The following is a 27205-nucleotide window of genomic DNA, read 5'->3' as shown; positions in this document are numbered from 1 at the left end:
CATGATTTTTGTTACATCCTAAGTCCTGAGTGTTTCTGGAAAAACACATTTATATTATACTGGAAATTCTTAGGGAAATAGGATCTGCTCAACAGGAATTTGCTTCAGAGCCAAATATGCTAGAACTCATGTTTTTGGTTAGAAAGAGCACCCACATAGATTCAACCTTTGCTAGGTATCTCAGAATACCTATTTTAGAGATCAAGAAGGAAGACATAAGACATATGCCTCTCGATGGGGGCAAAGAATAGAGGTGGGGTGCTGATGAGTCACCTTCACTTCATTCCACTAACCCTTGTGTACTTATTTATTTGTCCAACATCAGCATCATAACTACAAAACTGAACATGAAATACTCTTATTCCTTTAGCTTACTCTAGGGAAAAAATAAACATTTGAAATATGCTCCCCAGACATTTTATTACAGGATGTCCTTGCCAATGTACCTTGCATAGCCTTTAAAAAAAAACTTTCATATTCTACTTAAATCACCCTGCATATGCTCTTTGTAGGCCAGTTCCAGGTAGGAGGGTTCATTAAGCCCTAATGAAACTTTTAGGAAGACATCTTATGTTTGTTTATTGTATGCATAAAACGCACCCACTGGGATATAGAGAGCTGCTCCATCATCTGCCTACACATCTCCTGTATACGAATTTTCAGACCATGTTTAATACACAAATTGGAAAACAAAAGTTTTTTACCCCATTTTGTCTCCTGCTTTATTCTAAAGAAGAAAGTTCTTGCATAAGCTCTTCCTTTTCTTGTTGCAACTCCTGCAAATGCTGTTGGTTTTGCTCCAGTCTGTCCTCCAGCCACTGCAGTAGAGGCCCGCTGACTGCCGACATCTGACTGCACAGGTTCTTGGTAAACACTTCAATAGGAAAAACACAGAGATAACAATCCACCACCAGTAGCGCCCAACAGTGAGTACAGAAAGAGGGGGAAGGAGGAGGACGTAGAAAAAGTGCAGAAGTAGAACTGCAGACAACTTTGTATGGGCAGCCAGGGGAAAGGCAGGAGAGCTGAGCAAAGAAGATACCTATTCGGAGGCCATGCTGAACATCCCTGGATCCATAAGCCAGACGGAAGCCTTGCTATGCAGAGAGCAGAAAGATATCCAGCTTTTTACTTCCATAGCAAAAGGGTAAGAGCTACAGAAGGGTATCTTTCCTCAGCTCTCAGACCTTCTCACTGTGAATGACCATAGCTTCCCAGTGAGCTAGAACTCTGTCTTCTGCAACTTAATTTTTCACGAGTTCAGAAAGAAAATTGCTTACCAAGTGTTACATACATTGAAGAATACATTAATGCAACTCACCTGAAAGCTCCTCTTTTAAAATGAGGAAACACCAGAAAGATGAAGGGAGTGATCACCTTTCATGTCTTCCTAGGAATGTTCAGCTTCACGGTGAGACAGAGATTCTGTGGCCCTCTTTTTAAAACAAATTCTGCCTAATGGAAATATCTTTTTCTCTCTTATGATACATGACTTATTAAAATGACCACTGTAATATTGTGGGGTATACCTTCCAAGATATATGTATATGTATATGTGTGTGAACCTGTGTGCATGTGTATATATACTTTTGAATAAAAATGGTTCTGATGAACCTAGGGGCAGGACAGGAATAAAGACACAGGTGTAGAGAATGGACTTGTGGACACGGGGAGGGGGAAGGGTAAGCTAGGACGAAGTGAAAGAGTGGCATGGACATACATACACCCCCAAATGTAAAACAGATAGCTAGTGGGAAGCAGCCACATAGCACAGGGAGATCAGCTCGGTGCTCTGTGACCACCTAGAGGGGTGGGATAAGGGAGGGCAGGAGGGAGAAGCAAGAGGGAGGAGATATGGGGATATATGTATACGTATAGCTGATTCACTTTGTTAGACAGCAGAAACTAACACAACATTTGTAAAGCAGTTATACTCCAATAAAGATGTTAAAAAAATTTTTTTTAAATAAAGTTAAAAAAACTATGATTTTGGACGTTACTTTTACCTCACACAACAATAAGCCATGGACATCTTCCTGTGTTGATAAAGATCTACCTTTCCTTCTTAACGGCTGTACAGTATTCATCAGAATGGATGTACCAGTTTAATAAGTCTTCTATTGACGGACCTTTCAGTGGCATCCAATTTTTTGCTATTATAAAGACTGCGATTAATATCCCTTTATTTTTGCGCACTTGTCCTACAAATTTTTGAAGGATACGTTTTTCGATGTGGAATTGCTAGATTCAAGTCCACATATATTTAAAAATTATACCTCCAGGAACAGTACATGGGAGTGTTCACTTCCCTCACATCCTCATCTAATTCTCTCTCAATTTAATCTTTGTCAAAAGAAAAGGAGAAAACCTGATAACTTTATCTTAATCCATACTTCTTTTATAGATTATTATGAACAATTTGATTTTTCTGTAGGGATCTATAAAAGTCTTTAATTCTTATTTAGTCAGTCTTTTGTGACTTCCTTATATTTTCCTCCTGTATTTTTTTTAACTTTTAATGAGCTTTATTGGGGTATAATTTACAGACAATAAATGACCCCACTTTAAGGGTACAGTTCAGTGAGGTTTGACAAATGCATACCCCTTATAACCACCCTCCAGTCAAGATACAGGCCGTTTCCATCAGCCCAGAGGCCCCTCTGGGTTCCCTCTGCAGCCGGTGCCCCTCGCCCAGCCCCAGGTGGCTGCCCATCTGCTTGCTGTCACCATAGGTTAGTTTAGCCTATTCTTGAATTTCATATAAATGGAACTATAGAGTATGTAGCACTTTGTGTGATGCTTCTTTCAGTTGGCATAATGAGATTCATCCAGGTTGTTCGTGTATCAGTAGTGTGTTCTTTCCATTGCTGAGCAATACCTTGTTGTATGGATGGATCACACTTCGTTTATCCATTCACCCACTGACAGACAATTGGGTGTTCCCACTTTTTGGCTATTGTGAATAATGCTGCTACAAACATTCCTATACAAGTTTTTGTTTGAACACCTGTTTTCAACTCTTTGGGGTATATGCCTAGGAGAGGAACTGGTGGGACATTTGGTAGTTGTAATTGCCAATCTCTTTTCCAAAGTGGTTGTACTATATTTAATAGTAAAAGTCTAAATATATCTGGAATTTATTTTTTGTGTAGGACATTAAGTAGGAATTTATTTTTTTCCCAAATGGAAATAGAAGTATAAACTAAGAAACAAATGAACTGTCCCAACACTATTTAGTGAACAATCCATCCTTTTAAAAATTGATTTGAAGTAACATCTTTCTTAGATATAAATTCTTAAATACATATACATGGGCTCTATTCAGTTCTGATTTATCTGTCCATGTCTGAATTATCAATATACTTTTTTAGTTGCTGTGGCTTTAGAGTACGGCTACATATCATACATTACCTTATATTATTAACTCTTTGCCATGTTTTACCTCCAGATAAAAATGATGGGACAGATAAACCAAGCCATCTCTGTCTTTTTTCTCTCAAAGTACTTGCCTATAATACTTGGAAGCCTCCTTTTCTTCCTTCCTAGTGACTTTGCCAGAATGGCCTGGGAGTCAGGGTTAGTCAGAAGGTGTGGGTGGGTAGGTGTGTATGTTGGGAAAAGTGATTTAGTGTGTATATTGAGCAGAAATCCTTGGCCTTGTATAGGAATTCCTTATATATTTATTTACATGAAAAGATCTCCCTCATGCTCTCCCTTTTATGTCTGTCTGTCTGTCTATCCATCTCTTTCAACTCCCACCACAATAGGCTGGTACTGATATGCTGGAAACCGGCTCACAACAGCCAACTGTTGAAATTTCAGGAAGTTTGCAAACTGGTTACAGCCATGTTAGTTGTTTGAAATCAGCCACAGTAGGTGTGTTGCACTATGGAAACTTGCAAACACAACAAATCGGGGCCCTCCCTGTCTCCCTGAGAACTGGTGTTAAACATGTCCAGTCATGTATAGTATTCAGTGGTCCACAGGATTCAATAGAAAAGTTGGGAGCAGGATTAGTAAATGGCAAAGCTCTTGGGAAAGAAAACTCAAGGGTAATTTGTACTCATCACTTCAGTCACTTCAACTAAATTTGCTTCTGTCATGTGAGTATTTCACTGCCTGTACTTGAGAAAAAAAATCTTACCTGAGCCATTATGGATCTTGGTTACTGAGTCCAGATGTGTAAGGCTAAAGGGATAAAATAGTTTAGGTTAGTAGCAAAGCAGCAGTTCATCTAATCCGTTTGGCAGTGGTCTGCTACAGACCTCTGCCAACCAGATTAGAGAAATATGTATCATTGAACTTCCCATTATTGTTCCGTGTTTCATGATTTGGGGGATGTAATTTTATTCAGAACGTTGAGATAATTCAAAGAAATAATTTTAAAATTACTGTTTCTCGCTGAAGCCTTCCTGTAGTACACAGTACTTGGCAACAGGGCTACTAAGATGTTAATGTTTTTTAACAACTAAAAAAAGTGTCTTTGCCCCAGAAGGATCCAAAGTGCACCAGGAGAGAAACAAGTGTTAAAGAGATTGTTATCACACAGGGTGAGACATGTGATGACTTTCTCCCAGAGAGCTGAAAGGAAAGGGGGCTCATGGCTTGAGCTGCTAAAGATGAGAGGACAGGAGAGAACAGGGACCAGGCCCGAGAAGTGGGAAGAGGAGCAGCGAGGGTCTCTACCTGTGGATCCTCCTATATGCGTCCTGCTCCTCTTGGCACAGGATCTTGGGCAGCTCAACTGCTGACTCAAGGCACACTTTCCCAATGGTTACATGAGGTACAATATGAATTGGAATTTCAATTCTCTCATACCTGTAAGACAGTCAGTTCAGGTCAGTTTTTGTTTGTTTGTTTCCAGCTTTACTGAGGTATAATTGACAAATAGGAATTATATGTATATATTTAAGGTGTACAAATTGATATTACGATATATATACACATTCAGAAATGATCACCACACTCAAGCTAATTAACATATCCATCACCTCACATAATTACCATGTTTTGTGGCGATTTAACATTTAAGATCTACCTTCTTAACAAATTTCAAGTACAAAATCACCATGTTGTACATCAAATCGCCAGAACTCATTTATCCTAAAACTTTGTACCCTTAGACCAGGGGTCCCCAACCCCCGGGCCGCGGACCAGTACCGGTCTGTGGAGGAGGAGGTGAGTGGTGGGCGAGCAAAGGAAGCCTCATCTGCCGCTCCCCGTTGCTCCCCAATGCTCGCATTCCCGCCTGAACCATACCCCCTCCGCCCACACCCGTGGAAAAATTGTCTTCCATGAAACCGGTCCCTGGTGCCAAAAAGCTTGGGGACCACTGCCTTAGACCAATACTTCCTCATTCTCCCCTCTACCCCCCGTGCCACAGCACCACCATTCTACTCTCTGGGTCTATTAGTTTGACTCTTAGATTCCACATATAAGTGAGAACATGCATTGCAGTATTTGTCTTTCTCGGACTTATTTCACTCAGCATAATGACCAGGTTGATCCAAGTTTTTGCAAATGGTATGTATATATACATACGTATACACATACCATATTTTCTTTATCCATTCATCCACGGACAGACATTTAGGTTGTTTTCATTCCTTGTGAATAATGCTGTGATGAACATGGGAGCACAGATATCATTTTGAGATACTGATTTCACTTCCTTTGGATATATACCAAGAAGTTGGTAAGTTTTTAATGCTGACTTGTCATAATCAGAAGTTTTCTATAGTTTTAATAGAAATTTTGGGACACAGTAAGCTTCAAAGATTAAATATTCCTGTTACTTATTTAGTAACTCAACTCCAAAGGGGACACAGTTCAAACTGAGTTCATGTGGGGAGCAAATTGGAAGTACATACATTTGCAGAGCCAATATTCTCATAGAAAATCTGAGGCCACTTTGTAAACTTAACAGAAGCCTTGGGGGTGCAAGGTCCTTATGCTCATTCCCCAGACAAGGGAAATAGCTAATTAATACTGTTTTCAGCCAAAAAGTTGCCAGTGGGGTTGAACACATTAATCACAAAGCCTGGGGAAGAGGAAATGTAGACTCTTCAGTGACTCCATCAGATTCATTATGTGGAAGGGATTACTCATATAAATACTCACTTGTTCTAACTCAGTGATCACCAGTGGCCCTCACTTCCCATTTTCTCCCCTGGAGGGAAATAGGTAAGTAATTTACAAATACTTCCATTTTCATGCTAGAGTGAGGTCAACCAATCTACCTCTAAATACTTCTCACCCCAAATCCACCTAAACTCCACCTAACAGTGGGTTCAGTGGAGCAACGAGGTTGAGGGTCCCTGGCACTGTGTGACCTCATTGGCACATGGTGGTATATCAGCATAAGATCTAGCTCCCTCCTCTCTCTTTCCCACCCAGCAGAATGCGTCTGGCCCCCTCACCACTTCTATTCAAAATAATATTAGAAGTCCTAGCCAAAGAAATTAGGCAAGTAAAACAAAGGTATCTAAATAGGAAAGGATGAAGTAAAATTACCTCTGTTTGCAGATGACTTAATCTTATAGATAGAAAACCCTAAATACTCCTCCAACCCCCCCAAAACCGATTAGAACTAATAAATTCAGCAAGGTTGCAGGTGTCTTCAGGGCCCCACGTCTGAAAGCTCTAGAGGGGAAATCCTGCCTTGCCACTTGCAGATTCTCGTGGCTTGAGGAGATTCTTTGCTTGTGGCAGCGTAACTCCTATCTCTGTCTCCATCTGTGCTTTTGGGAGGTGATCAGGTAATGAGGTTGGAGCCCTCATGAATGGGATCTTTATAAAAGTGTCTTTATAAAAGAGGGTATATTTCTGTAATCTCTCTTCTGTTCTATTGAACTCTGATCCTTTCACCAGTACCACCTGTCTTGATCATTATAGCTTAATAGCAACTCAGTATCTGGTAATGTGATTCCTCCCAATTTATTCTTGTTTCCCCAGATCTTTCTGGCTATTAAGGTTCTTTTGCCCTTTCATAAAATTTTAGAATCTAGTCCCTCAAAAAATTCTGCTGGGAATTTGATTGCTATTAAATCTATAGATTTGGGGAGAGTTGACATATTTGCTACTCTCACTGTTCTAATCCATGAACATGATATGTCTCTCCATTTATTTACTTATTTTTTATTTTTTATTTATTTTATTTTTTTGGCTGCGTTGGGCCTTCATTGCTGCACGTGGGCTTTCTCTAGTTGCGACGAGCAGGGGCTACGCTTTGCTGCCGTGCGCGGGCTTCTCATTGCAGTGGCTTCTCTTGTTGCAGAGCATGGGCTCTAGGCGTGCGGGCTTCAGTAGTTGTGGCTCACGGGCTCTAGAGTGCAGGCTCAGTAGTTGTGGCGCACAGGCTTAGTTGCTCTGTGGCATGAGGGATCTTCCTGGACCAGGGCTCAAACCCATGTCCCCTGCATTGGCAGGCGGATTCTTAACCACTGTGCCACCAGGGAAGCCCCTCTCCATTTATTTAGATCTTTGATTTTATTCATGAGTTCTGAATTATTCAACATACAAATCCTGTATGTGTTCCTTCTATTTGCACACAACATGATTGTCTATATGAGGTTAGCAAGGTCATAAAGTACAAGATTAACACAGACATACAAATCAGTTTTGTTTCTATATTCCAGCAATGAACATTTGTAAATGGAAGCTTTTAAAAAATGCCACTCAAAATAGCTTCCCCCAAAATGAAGTATATTTAGGTTGGTTCCACATCTTGGCTATTGTGAATAATGCTGTAATAAACATGGGTGTGCAAATCTCTTTGAGATCCTGTTTTCAATTCTGTTGGATATACATAGAGATTGCTGGATCATATGGTAATTTTAGTTTTAATTTTCTGAGGAACCTCCATATTGTTTTCCATACAGACTACACCATTTTACACTCCCAGGGCACGAGGGTTCCAACTTCTTCACATGCTCACCAAACATTTGTTCTTTTCTGTGTTTTTGATAATGGCCATCCTAGTGGGTATGAATTGATATCTCACTGTGGTTTTGATTTGCATTTTTTTAATGATTAGTGATGTTGAGCATCTTCTCATGTTTGCTGGCCATTTGTGTATCTTCTTTGGAGAAATGTCTGCTAAAGTCCTTTGCCCATTTTTAAATTGGGTTATTTTGTTGTTGAGTTGTAGGAATTCTCTTTATATTCTGGGTATTAACCCCTTATCAGATATATAATTTGCAAATATCTTCTCCCATGATGTAGGCTGCCTTTTCACTCTGTTAATTATTTCCTTTGATGATCAAAAAGTTTTTAAGTTTAATGTAGTGCATTTGTCTATTTTTGCTTTTGTTGCCTGTGCTTTTGGTGTAATATCCGATAAGTCATTGCCAAATTCGATCTCATGAGCTTTTCCATTTTCTTCTGGGACGTTTATAGATTTAGGTCTTACATTTAGGTTTTTATTCCACTTTGAGTTAGTTTTTGTATACTGTGTAAGGTAAGGGCCCAACTTTATTCTTTTGCATGTGACTATCCAGTTTTCCCGGCATCACTTATTGAAGAGAATGTCCTTTCCCCATCAAGTGTTCTGGAACCTTGGTCAAAGATCATTTGACTACATACATGAGAGTTTAATTTGGGACTCACTATTCTGCTCCACTGGTTTTTATGTCCGTTTTTATGCTAGTACCACACTGTTTTGATTACTGTGGCTTTTTAGTAAGTTTTGAAATGAGGAAGTGTGAGACTTCCAATTTTGTTCTTCTTTTTCAAAATTGTTTTGGCTATTCAGGGTCCCTTGAGATTCCATATGAATTTTAGGATAGATTTTTCTATTTCTGTAGACAAACAAAACACAACACTATTGGGATTTTGATAAGGACTGCATTAAATCTGTAAATCGCTTTGAGTAGTATTGACATCTTAACAATATTAAGTTATTCAATCCATGTACATGGGATGTCTATTTATTTGTGTCTTCTTTTATTTCTTTCAGCAGCACTTTGCAGTTTTCAGTGTACAAGTCTTTCACTTTTTGGTTAGGTTTATTCCTAAGTATTTAATTCATTTTGATGCTATTGTAAATGGATTGTCCTCTTAATTGTCCTCTTAATTTCCTTTTTGGATTGTTCATTGTTAGTGTATACAAACACAACTGATTTTTTGGCACTGATTTAGTATCCTGCAACTTTGCTGAATTCATTCGTTCTAATAGTTTTTTTAGTGGAGTCTTTGGGGCTTTCTATGTATAAGATTATGTCATCTGTAAACAGAGATAATTTTACTTCCTCCTTTCCAATTTGGATGCTTTTTATTTCTTTTTCTTGCCTAATTGCTTCCAGTTCCATGTTGAATGCCCATTTTTAAATTGAGTTGCTTGTCTTTTTATTGTTTAGCGTAAGAGTTCTTTACATATTCTGGATGCTATACCATAATCAATTGGGAGAAGCCACAATGGGGGCTTCTGGAAGGATAGTAAGTTTCATTTCTTGATGTGTGTTGCAGTTTCATAGACACATTTCACTTTGTGAAAATTCATGGAGGTGGTGATCTGTGTTGAGGTTGTGTGGGTATGTTTATGAAAGTTGATTGAGCTGGACACATAATTAGTGTGCTCTTCTGTATGTGTGTTATACTTCAACTGAAAAGCTAAAATCAACAAACCAAACTAAGGTTATGAAGAAGCTCTAGAGTTTGCTAGAACTCACAGCTCAGAATACTAGTTTTGAAGTCTATAGCTGAAGGGATATTCAACAATTATTGAGCACCAGGGATACAGTGATTAAAGGGAAGCATTTGTTTCAAGAATCTTACAATGTTAATAGAGAGACAAAATATTAAAATATACTGTTACAAGTATTATGAAAAAGGAAATATAGGATTCTATTTAGTTCTCAGAAGGAGTACTAACTGGGTTGGTATTGGAGGTTGAGGGGTATCAGAGAAGAATTCCTAAAGTTGAGCTTAGTCTTCAAAAACAAGTGTTAGCCAGGCGATGGCTGGAGAAACAGGCCAACTATGAAGGGCTTCAGGTTTGTTTTCTGTTTCTTTTCTGAGGATGTTATGGAGAAGGACCATTTCAGAAAAGCTACAGCATAGATACAAGATAGAAGGGAAGGAAGACAGGAACACAATGGGTGGGTGAAATGGAAACCAAAATTAAACGACTTTTAAAAAAATAATGAAAATGAAAATACTGCTACTATCCTAGCATCTATGAAATATAAAGCAGAGATCAGCAGAAATTCATAGCCTTAAGCACTTATATCAATAAAAATGAAAGACAAAAAAATATATTAAATAAATTCCAAACTCCAAATGCTAAGATAAAGCACAAGAAATAATCAAAATAAAACATAAGGAAGGAAATAATAAAAGATTAAAATAAAAATTAATGAGGGTGGGCGTAGGAAAAAACAATCAAATTAATAAACAAAAACGATTGTCTTGGGGGAAATTAACAAAATAGACACACTACTAGCTAACATAATCAAGGCGGAAAAGGGACAAAGCACAAATATACAAAATACGAAATAACGAGGGGGAGATAACTGTTGAAATAGAAGAGATTTAAAATACCATAAGAGACTCTCTGGCAGATAGATCTCTATGCAAATAAATTTGAAAATGAGACAAAATGGATAATTTCTTAAGAAAATACAGTTTACCACAGTGGACCTCATTAGGAAAAAAAGCATAAATAGATCAATTACCATAAAAGAAACAGAGGAATACATCAAGGAACTATCCCCCGCCCCCTAAATAAAAGGCCCTATTGCTTTCATAGAGGAATTGTCAAAGAATACATTGTCCCCAATGTTACATACATTGTACCAGAGCCTAGAAAATCAAAGAAAACTTCAAACAACTCTTATGAATCAAGTATAATATGGAAACCTAAACCTGATAAAAACAATACAAAAAAATTCCAAAAAGTTATCACTTATGACTGTTGATGCAAAAGTACTAAATAAAATATTAGCCAAAATAGCCCAATATCATATTAAGAGAACCTAGTAGGATGTTTTTCCAGGAAGGCAAGCTTGGTTCAATAGTAGGAAATCTATTAATATAATACATCATATTAATAGATCTAAAGAAAAAATTACCTTCATAGGTCCTGAAAAATTAACAAAATTCAACAGTCATTCCTGATTAAACACAGAACAAAAGAGGTAATTATGGATTTATGGATATTTTCTTAATAGGAAAAAGTACGTATACCTTAGTCCTGAATACAATCTTAATAGTGAAATACTATAGGAATTTCACAAGGATCAGAAACAAAGTAAGACTGCCTACTATTTTCCACTGTTATTTAAATATAAAGGAGATACTAGGCAATGCACTTACACATAAGAAATCAATTAGAGGCACAGGAACTGGAGAAGTAAAACTATTTCTATTTACGGATAAGACATAATATTTATCTGGAAAGCGCTAGAGAATCAAAGGTAAAATTAATGCAAGGAATAAAATCATTCTGGAAGGTAAAAACGTTAATACAGATGTAATAGCCTTCAAATATACAAACAATAAAAAGAGTCACAGTGGAAAAAACAAACCCATTCAAAATGCAAACAAAGAGTCCCATGTGCAGCAAAGTTTCAGAACCACTGTGTTAGAACACACAACCTCCTTCCCTGTCAGGCCTTCCAACATGCTATGTCCTCTGCCTGGGGTTTCCCCCTATTTTTACTCGACTAATTTCTACTCACCCCTCAGAAGCCAGCTTAAGAATGCTTTCTTCAGCAAAGACTTCCCTGATCACCTTACAGCACTTATCACAGCTGCAACGAATTGTGTAATTAACTTTTAAATTTCTTTTTCCCCTATTCTTTTTTCCAGCTTTTTTGAGATATAATTGACATATAAACTGTGTAAGTTTAAGGTGTACAATGTGTTGATTTGATACTTACATATAGCAAAATGATTGCTACCATAGTATTAGCTAAGCCTCCATCAGGTCACATAATTGCCACTTCTTTTTTTGTGGTGAGAACATTAAAGATCTCTCTTTTGTAAGTCCTGACACTCAGGCCTCATCCTTTACCCCATTATAAAAATCACCATCTCTGGAGGAGGCACCCACACAGAATAATTTCACTGCCCTAAAAATTCTCTAAGCTCTGCCTATTCATTCCTCCCTCCTGTCAAACCCCTGGGAACCACTGATCCTTTTACTGTCTTTCCTTTTACAGCATGTCATTTTGTTGGAATCATACACTAGATAGCCTTTTCAAATTGGCTAGGTATAGTTTTTAAACTGCTTAAGTGATTCCAATATTCAGCCAAGTTTGAGAATGAATGGTCTAACTCACGTTTCTTCCTCCACATCTTCCAGTCTACTCAGGTCAAACCTTCCCTAACTTTTGGTGACAAAATATTCCCTAGAGTTGCAGAAGTAAAGCTTATTAGCCATTCTTTGGAAAGAAAAGATAAGGTCAGGTACATGAGTTTTCTAACAGTAAAAGAAAGCTTCTGATTAGCAAAGTGCTTTCTGGCTACATGTGAAACATCAAAGAGACTTGTAGTTCCATTACTCCCTAAGTCACAGACTTTCAAGGGGGCGAAGGTGAGAACTCTGCTAGCTCTAACAAGCTAGTTTGTTTACTTTCCTGTGACACTCACTTATATGGCTTATTCTTTCAAAATTGTGAGATAGGTTTTAGAGAAATTATGTCATAAAAAGATGGCTACTGTAAACATTCAGTTGATTCAAACATTGTATTAGTTATATAAATGATTTGATAATGAGCTTGCTCTGCTTTCTGCAAGATAATTTGTGTTCAAATTTAAGAAATGAAGTGATTTTGAATTTAAAAAAAGGAAGATAAAATAGGAATAAACCTAAACAAAACATGCACAAAATCTATATGAGAAAAACTTAACACTTTCTTGAAAGACACAAAAGTAGACTACAGCAAATGGAAAGACATCCAGTGTTCTCAAAAGGGATTATGCAAACATCATAAAGATTAATTACAAATTAATTTATAAATTTAACACAATCACAATACCAAAAAGTTTCTGCTGGAGCTAGCCAAGTTGACAGTAAAGTTCACATGGAAAACTAAACATGTAAGAATAGGGAAACACAGAAAAAGAAAACCTATTGAGGACTGGCTGTAGCAGACAGTAAAACATACAATAATTATGTGCCGGTACACAAATAGACAGCCAGACAGAATAGAAAGTCTAGAAATTGATCTAAACAAATAGGGAATTATTGAATGTGATAAAAGGAAGCATCTAAAATAACTGGGGTAAAGAATAGCTTTTTAGTAAGCGGTTTTGGGACAGGTGGATAGCCATTTAGAAAGACATAAAATCAGATCCACATCTCACGACACACAAAATAAACTCTAAACTATATAGTTCTGACTTTTGACTTTTAGAACCATGTTGATATTTCACATACCCCAAAGGGAAAAAAAAGTATGGGTTTAAAAAATTCTAAAATGGAAAATAACCAGGAAAAAGCCCTGTCTTTCAAAAGAATAATAATAACCACAGGGAAGTGGTGGAGGGCAAAAAGACAAAACTCAAGTAACTTTTGAACACATTTGAGTATGTACTCTCAGGAAGAAGACAAAAAGAACTTCAAACAAATTTCGATCTTCAGTTAGTAGGTTAATACTCAGTTCAGGCTGCTACAACAAAAATACCAGAGACTGGGTGGCTTCAACAACAGGATTTTATTTCTCATAGTCCTGGAGGCTAGGAAATGCAAGATCAAGGTGCCAGCTGATTTGGTTCCTGGTAAAGGCACTCTTTCTGGTTTGCAGATACCTTCTTGCTGTGTCCACACATGGTGGAGAGAGTGATCATCTCTCTTGTGTCTCTTCTTAAAAGGGCAGTAATCCCATTCATGAGGGCTCCACCCTCATGACCTAATTATCTTCCAAATGCTCCACCTCCAAATACCATCACATTAGGGATTAGGGCTTCTACATATGAATTTGGGGGTAGGTGGGGGGCCACAGACATTGAGTCCACAGCAGTTTGTATAGGTTAGCAATTCTGAAACTACTTTCTGTATATTCTAGGATTGAGCAATAAGTTAACATATTATGGATAGCAGGAACAAAGTTTCTCTAGGTCAGAGAAGAGAATTGTAAGTATGGAAAGGGAGAATGCTAGAATGAACCCTAAGATGTGGGAAAGGATTGGAGTTATTGGTTTGAACTCATGGGGGGGGGGGTGTACATGAATATGCACACATACATACTTCTTCCTAGCTCTATCTACTGAGAGAGTCTAGAAGCAATGACACTCTAAGAGTAATGAGTATACCTAGCACCCAGACCTTGGTTTCTAAATAGCATTGTTAACTTAAAAGAACCACAGTACAGGCTAAGATGGAGGGATGGGGTCCAGACTTATCCCCTTCTTGAAACAACTAAAAAAGTGTAAAAAGAAGGAAAAAAAAGTGAAACAATGACTCACAAGACCTTGGAAAACAGGCAGTGAAGGACAGTGAAACCTGGGAGATGAGAAGCAAGATGAGTCTCAGCTTACTACACGAAGAAAGTTTCCAGGCTGCAGCAAAGGGAGGGGAACCCCACCTAGAGCTTGAAGGTCTCAAGTTGAGAAGATAGAGCTGAGGCTCTGGGAAAGCCAAGGAGGCTTGAATTTGCAGGGCAAAGGACTGTAGAGGAGAAAGCAGCAAAGAGAATTCCAGAGATCTTTAGAGGGTCACCTTCAAGTGTTCAGTTGAGTAGTGATCAGGGCACATATGTGAGGAAACTACATAAGGCCAGGGAAACAATAACCCAGAAGGATTAAAGGGAACTATCCTCAAAGTATACCCAGGGCCAGTAATACTGCCTGTCCCCAAAAGCCTTAATGGGAAATCTCATAATTCAGAAGACAACAGAGTACTAAAAATGGTCTAGCCTCAGGAGTAGAGAAAATGAACCTTACGTTAAATACTGCTTTGTTTTTGCCTAATAAAGCTTAAAAGCAAGACCCAAAAGGATCAAACTATTTCTATTAACAGTATCTCAAAGCAAAGCTCAAGAATATTTTTAGGAATATAAATATATCTAACACCCAATAAGGTAAAATTCAAAATGTCTGCATTCAATCAAAAATTGCCAGGCACGCAAAGCAGCAGAAAAACCCAACCCATAATGAAGAGAGAAAATCAAATGAAATTGACCCAGAAATGAGGCATATCTAGCAACAGTAATTAGCAGACACATACATTAAAACAGATATTATAACTATTCTATATTTTCAAGAAGCTAGAGCAAAGACTGAACATGTTAAGTAGAGACAGAAAGAAATAAAGACCCAAATCAGACTTCTGGAGATGAAAATTACAACACATGAGATAAAAAGTACACTGGATAGGGTTAACAGAAAATTAAACATTACAGAAAAAAGATTAGTGAACTTGAAGACACAGCAGTTGAGACTCTACAAAATAAATCACAGATTTATTTTCTGTCAAAAAAAAGATTAAAAGAAACGAACTGTGAGATAATATCAAGTAGCCAAATGTATGTGTAATTGGACTATCCAAAGAAGAGGAGTGAGTAGAACAGAAAACATTTTGTAGAAATAATGGCTTAGATTTTTCTAAATTTGATGAAAAATGTAAATCCACAGGTCTAAGAAGCTCAATGAAACCCAAGCACAGGACACATGAAAACAATTACACCATGGTACACTATAATCAAATCGTTTTAAACCAGTGATAAAGAGAATCTTAAAAGAAATCAGGAATTATTAAAGAAATGCAAATCAAAACTACAATGAGGTATCACCTCACACCAGTTAGAATGGGCATCATCAAAAAATCTACAAACAATAAATGCTGTATAGGGTGTGGAGAAGAGGGAACCCTCCTACACTGTTGGTGGGAATGTAAATTGATACAGCCACTATGGAGAACAATATGGAGGTTCCTTAAAAAACTAAAAATAGAACTACCCTACAACCCAGCAATCCCACTACTGGGTATATACCCAGAGAAAACCATAATTCAAAAAGACACATGCACCCCAGTGTTCATTGCAGCACTATTTACAATTGCCAGGTCATGGAAGCAACCTAAATGTCCATCCACAGATGAATGGATAAAGAAGATGTGGTACATATATACAATGGAATATTACTCAGCCATAAAAAGGAACGAAATTGGGTCACTTGTAGAGACGTGGATGGACCTGGAGACTGTCATACAGAGTGAAATCGGAAAGAGAAGAACAAATATCATATATTAATGCATATTTGTGGAATCTAGAAAAATGGTACTGATGAACTGGTTTCCAAGGCAGAAATAGAGACACAGATGTAGAGAACAAAAGTATGGACACCAAAGGGGGAAAGGGGGGTGTGGGATGAAATGGGAGATTGGGATTAACATATATACACTAATATGTATAAAATAGGTAACTAATGAGAATCTGCTGTATAGCACAGGGAACTCCACTTCACTGTGCATTAGAAACTAACACAACATTGTAAAACAACTATACCCCAATTAAAAAAAAAGAAATCAGGAAAAAAAGACAAGTAGACAGGAAAAAGCTAAAGATGATAGTCACTTTCTTGTTGGACAGTGGAGAAATATCTTTATAGTTCTGAAAGGAAAAAAAGTCAACCTACAGTTCTTTACCCATCGAAAACATGTTTTAAAACTGGAATTGAAGTAAAGACTTTTTTCAGATATATAAAAGTTGAAAGAGTATATTGCTAGAAGACTTGCATTATCAGAAATATTAAATGACATTCTTCAAGAAGAAAGAAAATGATGCCAGATGGAAACAAAGAAATGAAGAGCACTGGAAACTGCGTAAATACAGACTTTTTTTCTTAATTTAAGTTTCTTGGAAAGATAATCAACTATTTAAAGTAAAACTAATAACAACATACTATGGGTTTATAGCATACATACAAGTAAAATGTATGACAGTATTAGCACAAAAACCAGGAGGAGAGAAATGGAAGTACCGTGGTGCAAGGTTCTTAATACTACATGTGAACTAGTATAATAGTACTTCAAGGCAAACTGTGATAAGTAAAATATATATATATATGTATGTATATATATATATGTGTGTGTGTGTGTGTGTGTGTGTATGTATGTATGTGTATGTATATATATATATATATATATATATATATACCAGTGCTTTTCAACCAGGGGTGATTTCACCCTTCAGGGAACATTTGGCACTGTCTGGAGACATTTTTGACTGTCACAACTAAGGAAGTGCTACTGGCATCTAGTGGGTGGAGGCCACAGATGCTGCTTAATATCCTACAATGCACAGGACTTCTCCTTGCCACTATAGTTGTCTGGCCCATGATGTCAATAGTGACAATGTTGAGAAACACTACTAAAGTAATATAACAAAAGATTATCACTAATAAACCTACAAAGGAGGTAAAATTAAATCATAAAAATTACTCAATCCAAAAGAAGGCATAAGAAAGAGGAAAAAGTGAACAGAAATTAGATGAGACAAATACAGAAAACGAATAGACAATAGAAGCAAGATGGTAGATTTTAAACCTAACTTCATTAATAATCACATTAAATGTAAAGGATCCAAATATGTCAATTAAATGGCAGAGATTGTCAGATTGGATAATTCCTAGACCCAACTATATGCTAACTACAAAAATCACACTTTAAATTTAAAGACACAAATAAGTTAAAAGTGAAAAGATACAACATGCTAACAAAACTCAAAAGAGAGTAAGTGTGGTTATACCAATATCAAAGTTAATTTCAGAGAGAAGAATATTAACAGAGATGAAGATAATTTCCTAATGATAAAAAGGTTAATTCATAAAAAATACATAACAGTCCTAAACATGTAGGCACACAATAACAGGGCTTCAGAAGCTATAAATAAAAAGCTGATAGAATCATGAGGAAAATAGACAAATCTACAATTATAGAGATGTCAATACCCTTCCCTCAAAAATTGATAGAACAGTGCACACAAATGCCAGTAAAAGTAAAGACTTGAACTACATTATAAAACATCTTGATCTATGAGTCTCCTTATTCCTAGTCATTGATTTTTTTTCAAGGTTCAGGCCAGTCATCTTGTAGAATGTGCCACATTTTAGATTTGATTATTTTATTATTACACCAAGGTCTGGCAAGAATACTACATAGGTATTGTTGTACCTAGGTTTGTTATATACATGAAGTTTTAAAAACTCATTCTTATAGAAAATTATTAGTAAAAACAAAAATATAAAGCATGAGATTAAAAAGAGAAACATTCTAGCTTGGTTTAAAATAAAATTTCCACTCTCTTTTTCCTTGTGCCTAAGAAATGAGTACAGTGTTCACATTTGCACCTGTATATTTGCTGGCATTCTGTCACCTGAGTATGTGTTGTATTTTAACAACAACAACAACAACAAAAATGTCTTAAGGGCAAAGCTTTTCTCTTCCTTTATTTTTCACAAAATGTGTATTCCAGTCTGCTAAGTCTTCTTATTACCACAGAGTAAATTATATTTAAAGAATGAACTGGGGAGAGAAAAATCTGTACTGGAAATATTTAAGGGATGAATTGGAAGGGAAAAAAATCAGTATTGAAAATGAAGAGAAAAGGGCAATTACTATCTTAGGCAGCCTTCTGAGTAATTAGAGCTATACAATCTCAGACTGCATACCAGCTGTTAAGTTGAGTAAATGTCTTTATTTTTATTGGTTTTGCCCTTTATATCTCTAAATGAGAAACAATAAAGAGATTTTGATTAACTTAAAAAAAACTTAATCTAATTGATATTTCTAAGCATACCCTACCCAACAGCAAAATACATATCCTTTTCAGGTGTACGCAGAAAAGTTACCTATATAGACCACATTCTGGGTCATAAAACATTCTCAATGTATGGCATGGGGAACACAGTCAATAATATTATAATAACTTTGTATGGTGACAGATGGTAACTTGACTTACCGTGGTGACTGTTTTGTAAGGTATAGAATTATTGAAGCACTGTGTTGTGCACCTGGAACTAACATAGTATTGTAGGTCAATTATACTTCAATTTTAAAAATTAGGACTTCCCTGGTGGCACAATGGTTAAGAATCCGCCTGCCAATGCAGGGGACATGGGTTCGAGCCCTGGTCCGGGAAGATCCCACATGCTGCGGAGCAACTAAGCCCAGGTGCCACAACTACTGAGCCTGTGCTCTAGAGCCCGTGAGCTGCAACTACTGAGCCCATGTGCCACAACTACTGAAGCCCGCATGCCTAGAGCCCGTGCTCCGCAACAACAGAGGCCACCGCGATGAGAAGCCCGTGCACCGCAACAAAGAGTAGTCCCCGCTCACCGCAACTAGAGAAAGCCTGCGTGCAGCAAGGAAGACCCAGTGTGGCCAAAAATAAGTAAATAAATTTATATAAAAATTAAATAAAATATAATTAAACAAAACATTTTAAATAATTTTAATAGGATTCAAGTCACAAAAAGTATTTTTTCTGACCACAATGGAATTAAACATCAATAACAGAAAGATATCATGAAAACCCCAAGTATTTAGAAACTAAATAACATACTTTTAAATAACTTGTGGATCAAAGAGGAAGTAAAAAGAAAAATTAGAAAGTATTTTGAACTTAATAAAAATGAAAGCATACCAAAATTTGTGGGATACAACTAAAACAGTACTTAGAGAAGGAAATTTATAGCGCTCAACATTTATATGAAAAGATAGGTCTCAAATAATGGAACTCAGCTTCCATCCACCTTTTAAAAAACTAGAAAAAGAAGAATGAAGGAAGTTCAAAGTAAGCAAAAGTAAGGAAATAACACAGATCAGAGTTGACATAAATGGAAAAACAGAGAAAACGAGTGAAACCAAAGTTGATTCTTTGAGATATGCAGTAAAACTGTTACACCTCTAGCCGGACTTATCAGAAGAGACACAAATTACCAATATAGAGATGAGAAAGAAGATGCAAATTACCAACATAGGAGTCAGAGATGACATTACTATAGATTTTACAGATAATAAAGGATAAAATATTATGAACAACTTTATGCCAATATATTCAACTACTTAGATAAAATGAATAAGTACCTTAAACGACACAAATTACCAAAGCTCACTCAAGAAGAAATAGATAACATGAATAGCCCTATATCTATTAAATAAATAAAAAGGTTCCCACAAAGAAGCCTCCAGGCCCAGAAAGCTTGAATGGTGAATTCTACCAAATACTTAAGGAAGAAAGAATATCAATTCTACCCAAACTCTTCCATTAAATTGAAAAGAAGGCTAAGCTATCCAACTCATTTTCTGAAGCCTGCATTTCTCTGACACCAAAGCCATAGAAAGACTTTCCAAAATTGAAAACCACAAACTAATATCCCTCGTGTATACAGATGCAAAAATTCTTAATAAATTTTTAGCAAATCAAATCCAGCAATACATAAAATGGATAATTCATCATTATTCATGGGGTTTATTCCAGGAATGCAAGGTTGGTTTAGCAATCAAAAAATCAGTGTAATTCATCAATATTAACAGACTGAAAAAGAAAAAAACTATATGATCATCTAAATAGATTTTTATAGAATAAGCATTTGATAAAATACAACATCTATTTTTTAAAAATACATCTATTACTGATGAAATAGAAAACTCTCAGCAAACTAGGAATAGAAGGAAACTTCCTCAAACTGATGAGAGAACCTATGAAAAACCTTCAGGTAACATCATACTTAATGGTGAAAAATTGAATGATATCTCCAAAGATCAAGAACAAGGCTACCGTGACTGCTCTCACTGTCATTAAACTGTATTCAACAGCTTATTAGAGGTTCCAGTGAATGTGGTAAGGTGACAAAAATAAACATAAGCATCCAGATTGGAAAGAAAGAAGTAAAACTGCCTCTATTCACAGATGATGACCTGTGTAGGTAATCCAATGGACTCTTCAAAAAAGCTACTAAAGGGCTTCCCTGGTGGCGCAGTGGTTGAGAATCTGCCTGCCAATGCAGGGGACACGGGTTCAAGCCCTGGTCTGGGAAGATCCCACATGCCACGGAGCAACTAGGCCCTTGAGCCACAACTACTGAGCCTGCGCGTCTGGAGCCTGTGCCCCGCAACAAGAGAGGCTGCGACACTGAAAGGCCCGTGCACCACGATGAAGAGTGGCCCCCGCTTGCCACAACTAGAGAAAGCCCTCGCACAGAAACGAAGACCCAACACAGCCAAAAATAAATTAATTAATTAATTAATTTAGAAAAAACCTTTATATAGAAGGCAAAGGGGCTAGCATCTGTTAACTCCTTCCTTTGTGCCAAGCCCTTAAAAAAAAAAAGCTACTAAAATTAACAAGTGAATCTAGCAAAGTTGTAGGATACAAACTCAATATATAAAAATCAAATGTATTTTTGTATAGCAGCAGTGAACAGTAGGAAAATGAAATTAAAACAATAGAACAGTAGGATAAACATATGAAATGTGTAGGGATAAGTCTGACAAACGATATGCAAGACCCGTATACCGAAAACTACAAAAAATTGTTGGGAGAATTAAAGACCTAAATAAATGGAGAGATATGCCATGTTCATGGACTGGAAGACTCAATATTTTTAAGATGTCAATTCTCCCCAAAATGATCAATAGAGTCAATATAATCCCAATAAAAAATCCCAGCAGGCTGTTTTGGAAAACAGCCCCTGGTAATTTCTTAAAAAGTTAAATATACACCTACCATATGATTCAGCCAGTCTGCTCCTAGGTATTTCTCCAAGGGAAGAGAGAGCATATATCCAATACAAAGACTTGTACACAAATGTTCAAAGCAGCTTTATTTGTAGTAGACAAAAACTGCAAGTAACTCAAATGTCTATCAACAGGTGAATGGATAAAAAAATTGTGGTAATAATTATATCATTTAATACTACTCTGTAATAAAAATAATGATACATGCTATAACTTGGATGAATCTCAAAATAATTCTGTTGTTTGAAAGGAAACAAAGAGTACATATTCTATATATATATGTATATATATACAGATATATTTCTAGAAAATGCAGAGTAATCTATATTGACAGCAGGTCAGGGTTTCCTGGGGTTAGGGAAGGGATATGAAGTGGCAAGTGGGAGGAATTACAAAGGGGCACAAAGAAAATTTGAGGGGTGATGGATATGTTCATTATCTTGATTGTGGTGATGGTGTGTATAGGTGTGTATATGTCAAAACTTATCAAATTGTATACTTTAAACATGTAGTTTATTGTATGTCAATTATACCTCAATAGAACTGTTAAAAAAAGTAAGGGAACCAGGGCTCCTTGGAGAAATGCTGAATACAGGGCTGAATGCAGGAAAGGAGGAGATGAAGCTGAAACATCTTCTTGTGCCAGAAAATCAGGTAGTACTCAAAAAATGATGGGAACATGTCAATAGAACATCGGAGGGGCTTCCACTGTGTGTGTCTACTATGTGTCTCAAAGTAGCTAATGACAATAATGGGTTAGAACCTATTGGTAAAATAAGAATCCAGGTGTCCACACTAATATAAATAAATGAATGAAAAAATAAACAAATGGGAAGAAGGAAAAGCCCTTCTCTGGAGTAGAATGCTAACTAGTAAATGTAGACGGAATGATGGAATTAGACCATTGCCTTCGATAACCATCTTAATAATAAATAATTAGGAAAGGATCACTGATGAATGCTAATACTCCCCACAAGATACTTATTAATTTCAAAGGGAAAAATTTATAGTGGAAAACCTCATAGACACTTCCTTAAGGGCATGGTCAAAGTTGCAATCACATATGATGGGACAAATTGATATCATGTGCCTCCTAAAACAAATCACTGAGAAGAACACAACATCACTTTTGTGGTCTTATTGCTAAAGTATATAATCTCCATATAATTATGATAAAACATAAACAAATCCAAAACGAGGGACATTTTTCCAAAATAACTGGCCTGTAGTCTTCAAAAATATTAAGGTCACAAAAGACACAGGAACTGTTTCCAATCAAAGGAGACTAAAAAGTCATGACAATTATGTGCAATGTGTGAACCTGGTCTGCATCCTGGACCAGGATAAAGGTTTTTTTGTTTTGTTTTTCGTACTGTAAGGGATGTTATTAGGAAAACTGATGAAATTAGAATACCATCTATGGATCAGATACAGTATTATATGAATTTTAATTTCCTGATATTGATTATTTTATTATTGTTATACAAGAGAATGTCCTTGTTCTTTAGGAAATATCCACTGAAGGGACATCATTTGTGTAACTTATCCTCCAGTGGTTCAGGAAAAATTATCCATAGGTATAAAGAAAAAAAGATAATGGAAATATGATAAAATTCTGACATTTGGGGGATCTGGGTGAAGGGTACACAGGAATCCTTTGTACTATTCTTGCAACTTTTCTGTAAATCTGAAATTATTTCAAAACAGAACGTTGTAAAACATTAAGAGTATTAACTAGAAGAATCAAAACAGTAATAAGGACAATTTCTAAGGCTGAAAAAACAGGTAATGGAAAACTCAATCAGAGTAACAAATGGAAGGAGAGGTAAAAAGAATTAAACAAAGTATGGCACAAAGAAAGCAGAAAAAAAATAATGGCAGGAATACTGCCACATATACCAGCAATGATAATAAAATGAATGCGTTACACTCACCTATTAATAGACAGATGTTCTGATTGTTTAAAACCAAGTAACTCAAGATCTTGCTATATTCTATTTAAAAGAGACATACCTGAAACAAAATAACTGAGGAAGGTTGAGAATAAAGGGATGGAGAAAGTTATAACAGGAAAAGGATACTAACAAGAACTACAACATGCACCAAACAGGGAGTGGCAGAAGTTGCTAGCTGTCCTAATCCAAATGTCCTTGGTAACAGTGCCAATTTTTAGCTGACAGAGCTATCTGACAGGCCTCCCTGGAAGCTGAGGTGTGGCCACTTGACTAAATGCTGCCAATGAGATGAAAATTGAATTGTTTTCTGGGGCTTTCTGGGAAGGTCACTTATTAGAAATTGGCAGAGCTGGGACAGGCCCCTTTTTGCCCTCCTACCTTTCCTCTTCCTTCTGGCCCTCAATGGAGATGTGCTGGCTGGAGCTCCAGAAGTCTCGTGGACCATGAGGGGACCTTAGGATGGAAACCATACACCGAGATGGTGAAGCAGAAGGTAGGAGCCTGGGTCCCTGATAGTATCGCAGAGCCCTTGAATACCTATCTCCAGACTTCTTCTACCCAAGAAAAAATCTTTCTTCTTTAAACTAATTTTATTTATTATTTTTTTCCTAATATATGTAGTTGAACCTAATCCTAACAGGAATAGTAACATTCTTTACAAAGAAAGAATTCAAGGCATGTATAAATATATGCATAAATAAATGGGACAAAGAGGGCTACTTCATATTTTATGAAGGAAAAACATACCAGGACAATATAAAAGTTATGAACCTTTATAACAAATGGGAAACAAATTCCCACTAACAATGGGTATTGTTAGTGCATTCTTTATGCACTAACAATACAGCTTCAAAATATATAAGGCTAACCCTGACTAAAATATAGGAAATAGACAAATTTAGTTATGATGGGAGGTTTATACATATCTCTCTCAGTGAGGAAGGATATAAGGATCAGTATAACACAACTTAACAAGCTTATTCTAACAAAGCTATAAGGGACTTTTACTCAAGAGACAATATACATATTTTCCAATTCATATGAAAAAGTTACAAAAATTGACCATGTTTGAAGTCAAGGGTCAGCAACCTTTTTAATGGAAAGGCCAAACAGTATATGTTTTAAGCTGTATGGGCCACAGGGTCTCTGTTACAGCCACTCAGCTTTGCAGTTGTAGCTGGAAAGCAGTCATAGGTAGTATGTAAACAAATGGGTGTGGCTGTGTTCCAGTAAAACTTGATTTCCAAAATAGGCGCCAGGCCCATGTGGCCTACAAGCTGTAGTTTGTGGATCCCTGTTCTAGGTAACAGAGGAAGTATCAAAAAATTTCCATAAAGCTGATATCACACAGGCCACAATTACCATAATGTAGTGTTAAAAATGAACATAATAGCAAAAAATATCCCCCCCAACCTGGCCCAGATCTACACACCTGGACGTTTTTAAATGCATTTCTAAATAACTCTTGAGTTGAAGAGAAAATAAAAACAGAAAACACAAATGAGTTAGAAGTTAAAAAAAAACCACTGGAACTACTATACAACAAAACCTATGTAATGGAGCCAAAGTGAGGAGGAAAATATATGGCCTTAAATGTATTTGTTAGAAAGCAAGGGAGACAGAAAGTAAACTTAGTTTTCATCTCAAGAATTTAGAATAAGGATAACAGTAAGAAGAACAATGCAGCAATAATAAAACATACAGAAAATACAATTAAGAAATTAATAAAGAGAAAAGCAGACATTTTTTTAAAAAGAAAGCAAAGAAATTGAGTTGATCAAGAGAACCTAAAGCTGGTCCTTTGAAAAGACCAACAAAATAGATAAGCCTCTGGAAAGAGAATCAAGAAAAAAGAGAAAAAACAAGCAAATAGCATTAGCAATGGAAAAGGGGACATACTTAAAGAGAGATCACACAATCATCCACTCAAGAAATATTTACTGAATGGCTACTATGTGGCAGGCTGTGACACAGTCCCCACAGTCATAGAGACAACAATCTAGTGGAGAAACCATAAATAATGAATGAAAAATTAAATTACATTAGTGATAAATGCTACAAAGAAAATAAAACATTTAAAAAATAAAACTACATATTTCCTCAAGTCAAAAAAAAATGGAAAACTTAGATGAAACGGACAATTTTCTAGGAAATATAAATTACCATAATTGACTCAAGGAGAAGTAGAAAACCTGAAAAAAAAAAACAGAAACCAAAGAAGAGATTTAAATAGTGAGGAAAGATCTACACCCTCAAAAGGCATGAGGCCAAGATGGTTAAGGAAGAGAAATTCCAGTCTGATATAGCCTGTCCCAGAGCATACACCTACTACAATAATAAAATAAAACATAGCTAAAATATAGCTAAGAGAGGAATTTTCTTAAACAGATAAAGAATATCTGTCAAAAATCTACAATAAACATCACTTATTGGTGAATTATTAAAAACTGTCTCCCTGAACTTGGGAATAAAAAAGGATGCCTAATATCATCCCTGAAAGTCCTAGCAAATTTATAAGGCAATAAAAGAAATAAAAGGCATGCAGATTAAAAAGGAAGAAATAAAATTGTGATTATTCACAAATGACCTGACTGTGTTTGTAGAAGATTATAAAAACCCACACACTATTAGAATTAATAAATAAATTAGCAAGGTCACTGGGCACAAGACCAACATAAACAAATCCATTTAATTCATATATACTAGCAAAAAATAGGAAATGAACTTTAAAAAATTATGCCATTTATAATAGCTTTACAGTATTTTTAAAATAAAGATCAAATAGCTAGGAATAAATCCAACAAGAGGTACAAGGCCTCTATACTGAAAATTATAACATATTACTGAGAGAAATTAAAGACCCACATAAAAGGAGGGATATAACATGCTCATGGAGCGGAAGACCTCACTTAAAAAATGTCATTTTTCCCTGAATTGAGCTACAGACTTAAAGCAATCCAAATCAAAACCCCAGCAGGTCTTTTTCCTGTGGATATTGAAAAGCCAAATTCTGCAATTTATGTAGAAATGCAAAGGGCTAAGAATAGCTAAGGCAACATTTGAGAACTACACAGCCGGAGGACTCATGTATTGGGTTGGCCAAAAAGTTCCTTCCATTTTTAAAGTTAAAAATAAAAGACACATTTTTCATTTTCACCAAGAACTTTATTGAACAACATATTCACCATTTTGTTCCACTACCTTTTGCCATTTTTCAGGCAACTTCATAACTCCATCTTCCCAAAACTTTTTATCTTTTTGAGTGAAGAACTGTTCCAGGTGCCTTTTACAGTCTTCCAGGGAACTGAAATTTTTTCCATTAAGAGAATTTTTGTAAAGACTGAAACAAATGGAAATCCAAAGGTGCAATGTCTGGTGAATATGGCGGATGAATCAGAACTTCCCAGCCAAGCTGTAATAGTTTTTGCCTGGTCATCAAAGAAACACGTGGTCTTGCATTACCCTGATGGAAGATTATGCATTTTCTGTTTAATAATTCTGGACACTTTTCCTCGAGTGCTGCTTTCAGTGGTCTAATTGGGAGCAGTATTTGTTGGAATTAATCATT

At 36.3% G+C, this 27205-nt stretch overlaps 1 protein-coding gene across 3 annotated transcripts in view; it reads right to left on the bottom strand.

Moving 5' to 3' along the window:
• The window catches only part of BRCC3 (BRCA1/BRCA2-containing complex subunit 3), a 70113-nt gene that overhangs the window by 1975 nt on the left and 40933 nt on the right, over positions 1-27205 (bottom strand). For 2 of the 3 annotated variants that reach the window (XM_059910010.1, XM_059910011.1), the window contains 4 exons: positions 24016-24090; positions 4687-4818; positions 4145-4188; positions 705-874 (listed from right to left, as the gene is read on the bottom strand). In XM_059910010.1, coding sequence (XP_059765993.1) covers positions 723-874; positions 4145-4188; positions 4687-4818; positions 24016-24090 — 403 coding nt within the window. In that variant the 3' untranslated portion in view covers positions 705-722. The remainder of the gene's footprint in view (positions 1-704; positions 875-4144; positions 4189-4686; positions 4819-24015; positions 24091-27205) is intronic. The other variant, XM_059910012.1, reaches the window with a different exon arrangement.

Source organism: Balaenoptera ricei, chromosome X (genome assembly GCF_028023285.1).
Source record: "Balaenoptera ricei isolate mBalRic1 chromosome X, mBalRic1.hap2, whole genome shotgun sequence".
NCBI lineage: Eukaryota > Metazoa > Chordata > Mammalia > Artiodactyla > Balaenopteridae > Balaenoptera > Balaenoptera ricei.
Note: the sequence above shows the minus strand (reverse complement) of the source record. Positions and strands in the feature narration are given on the sequence as shown.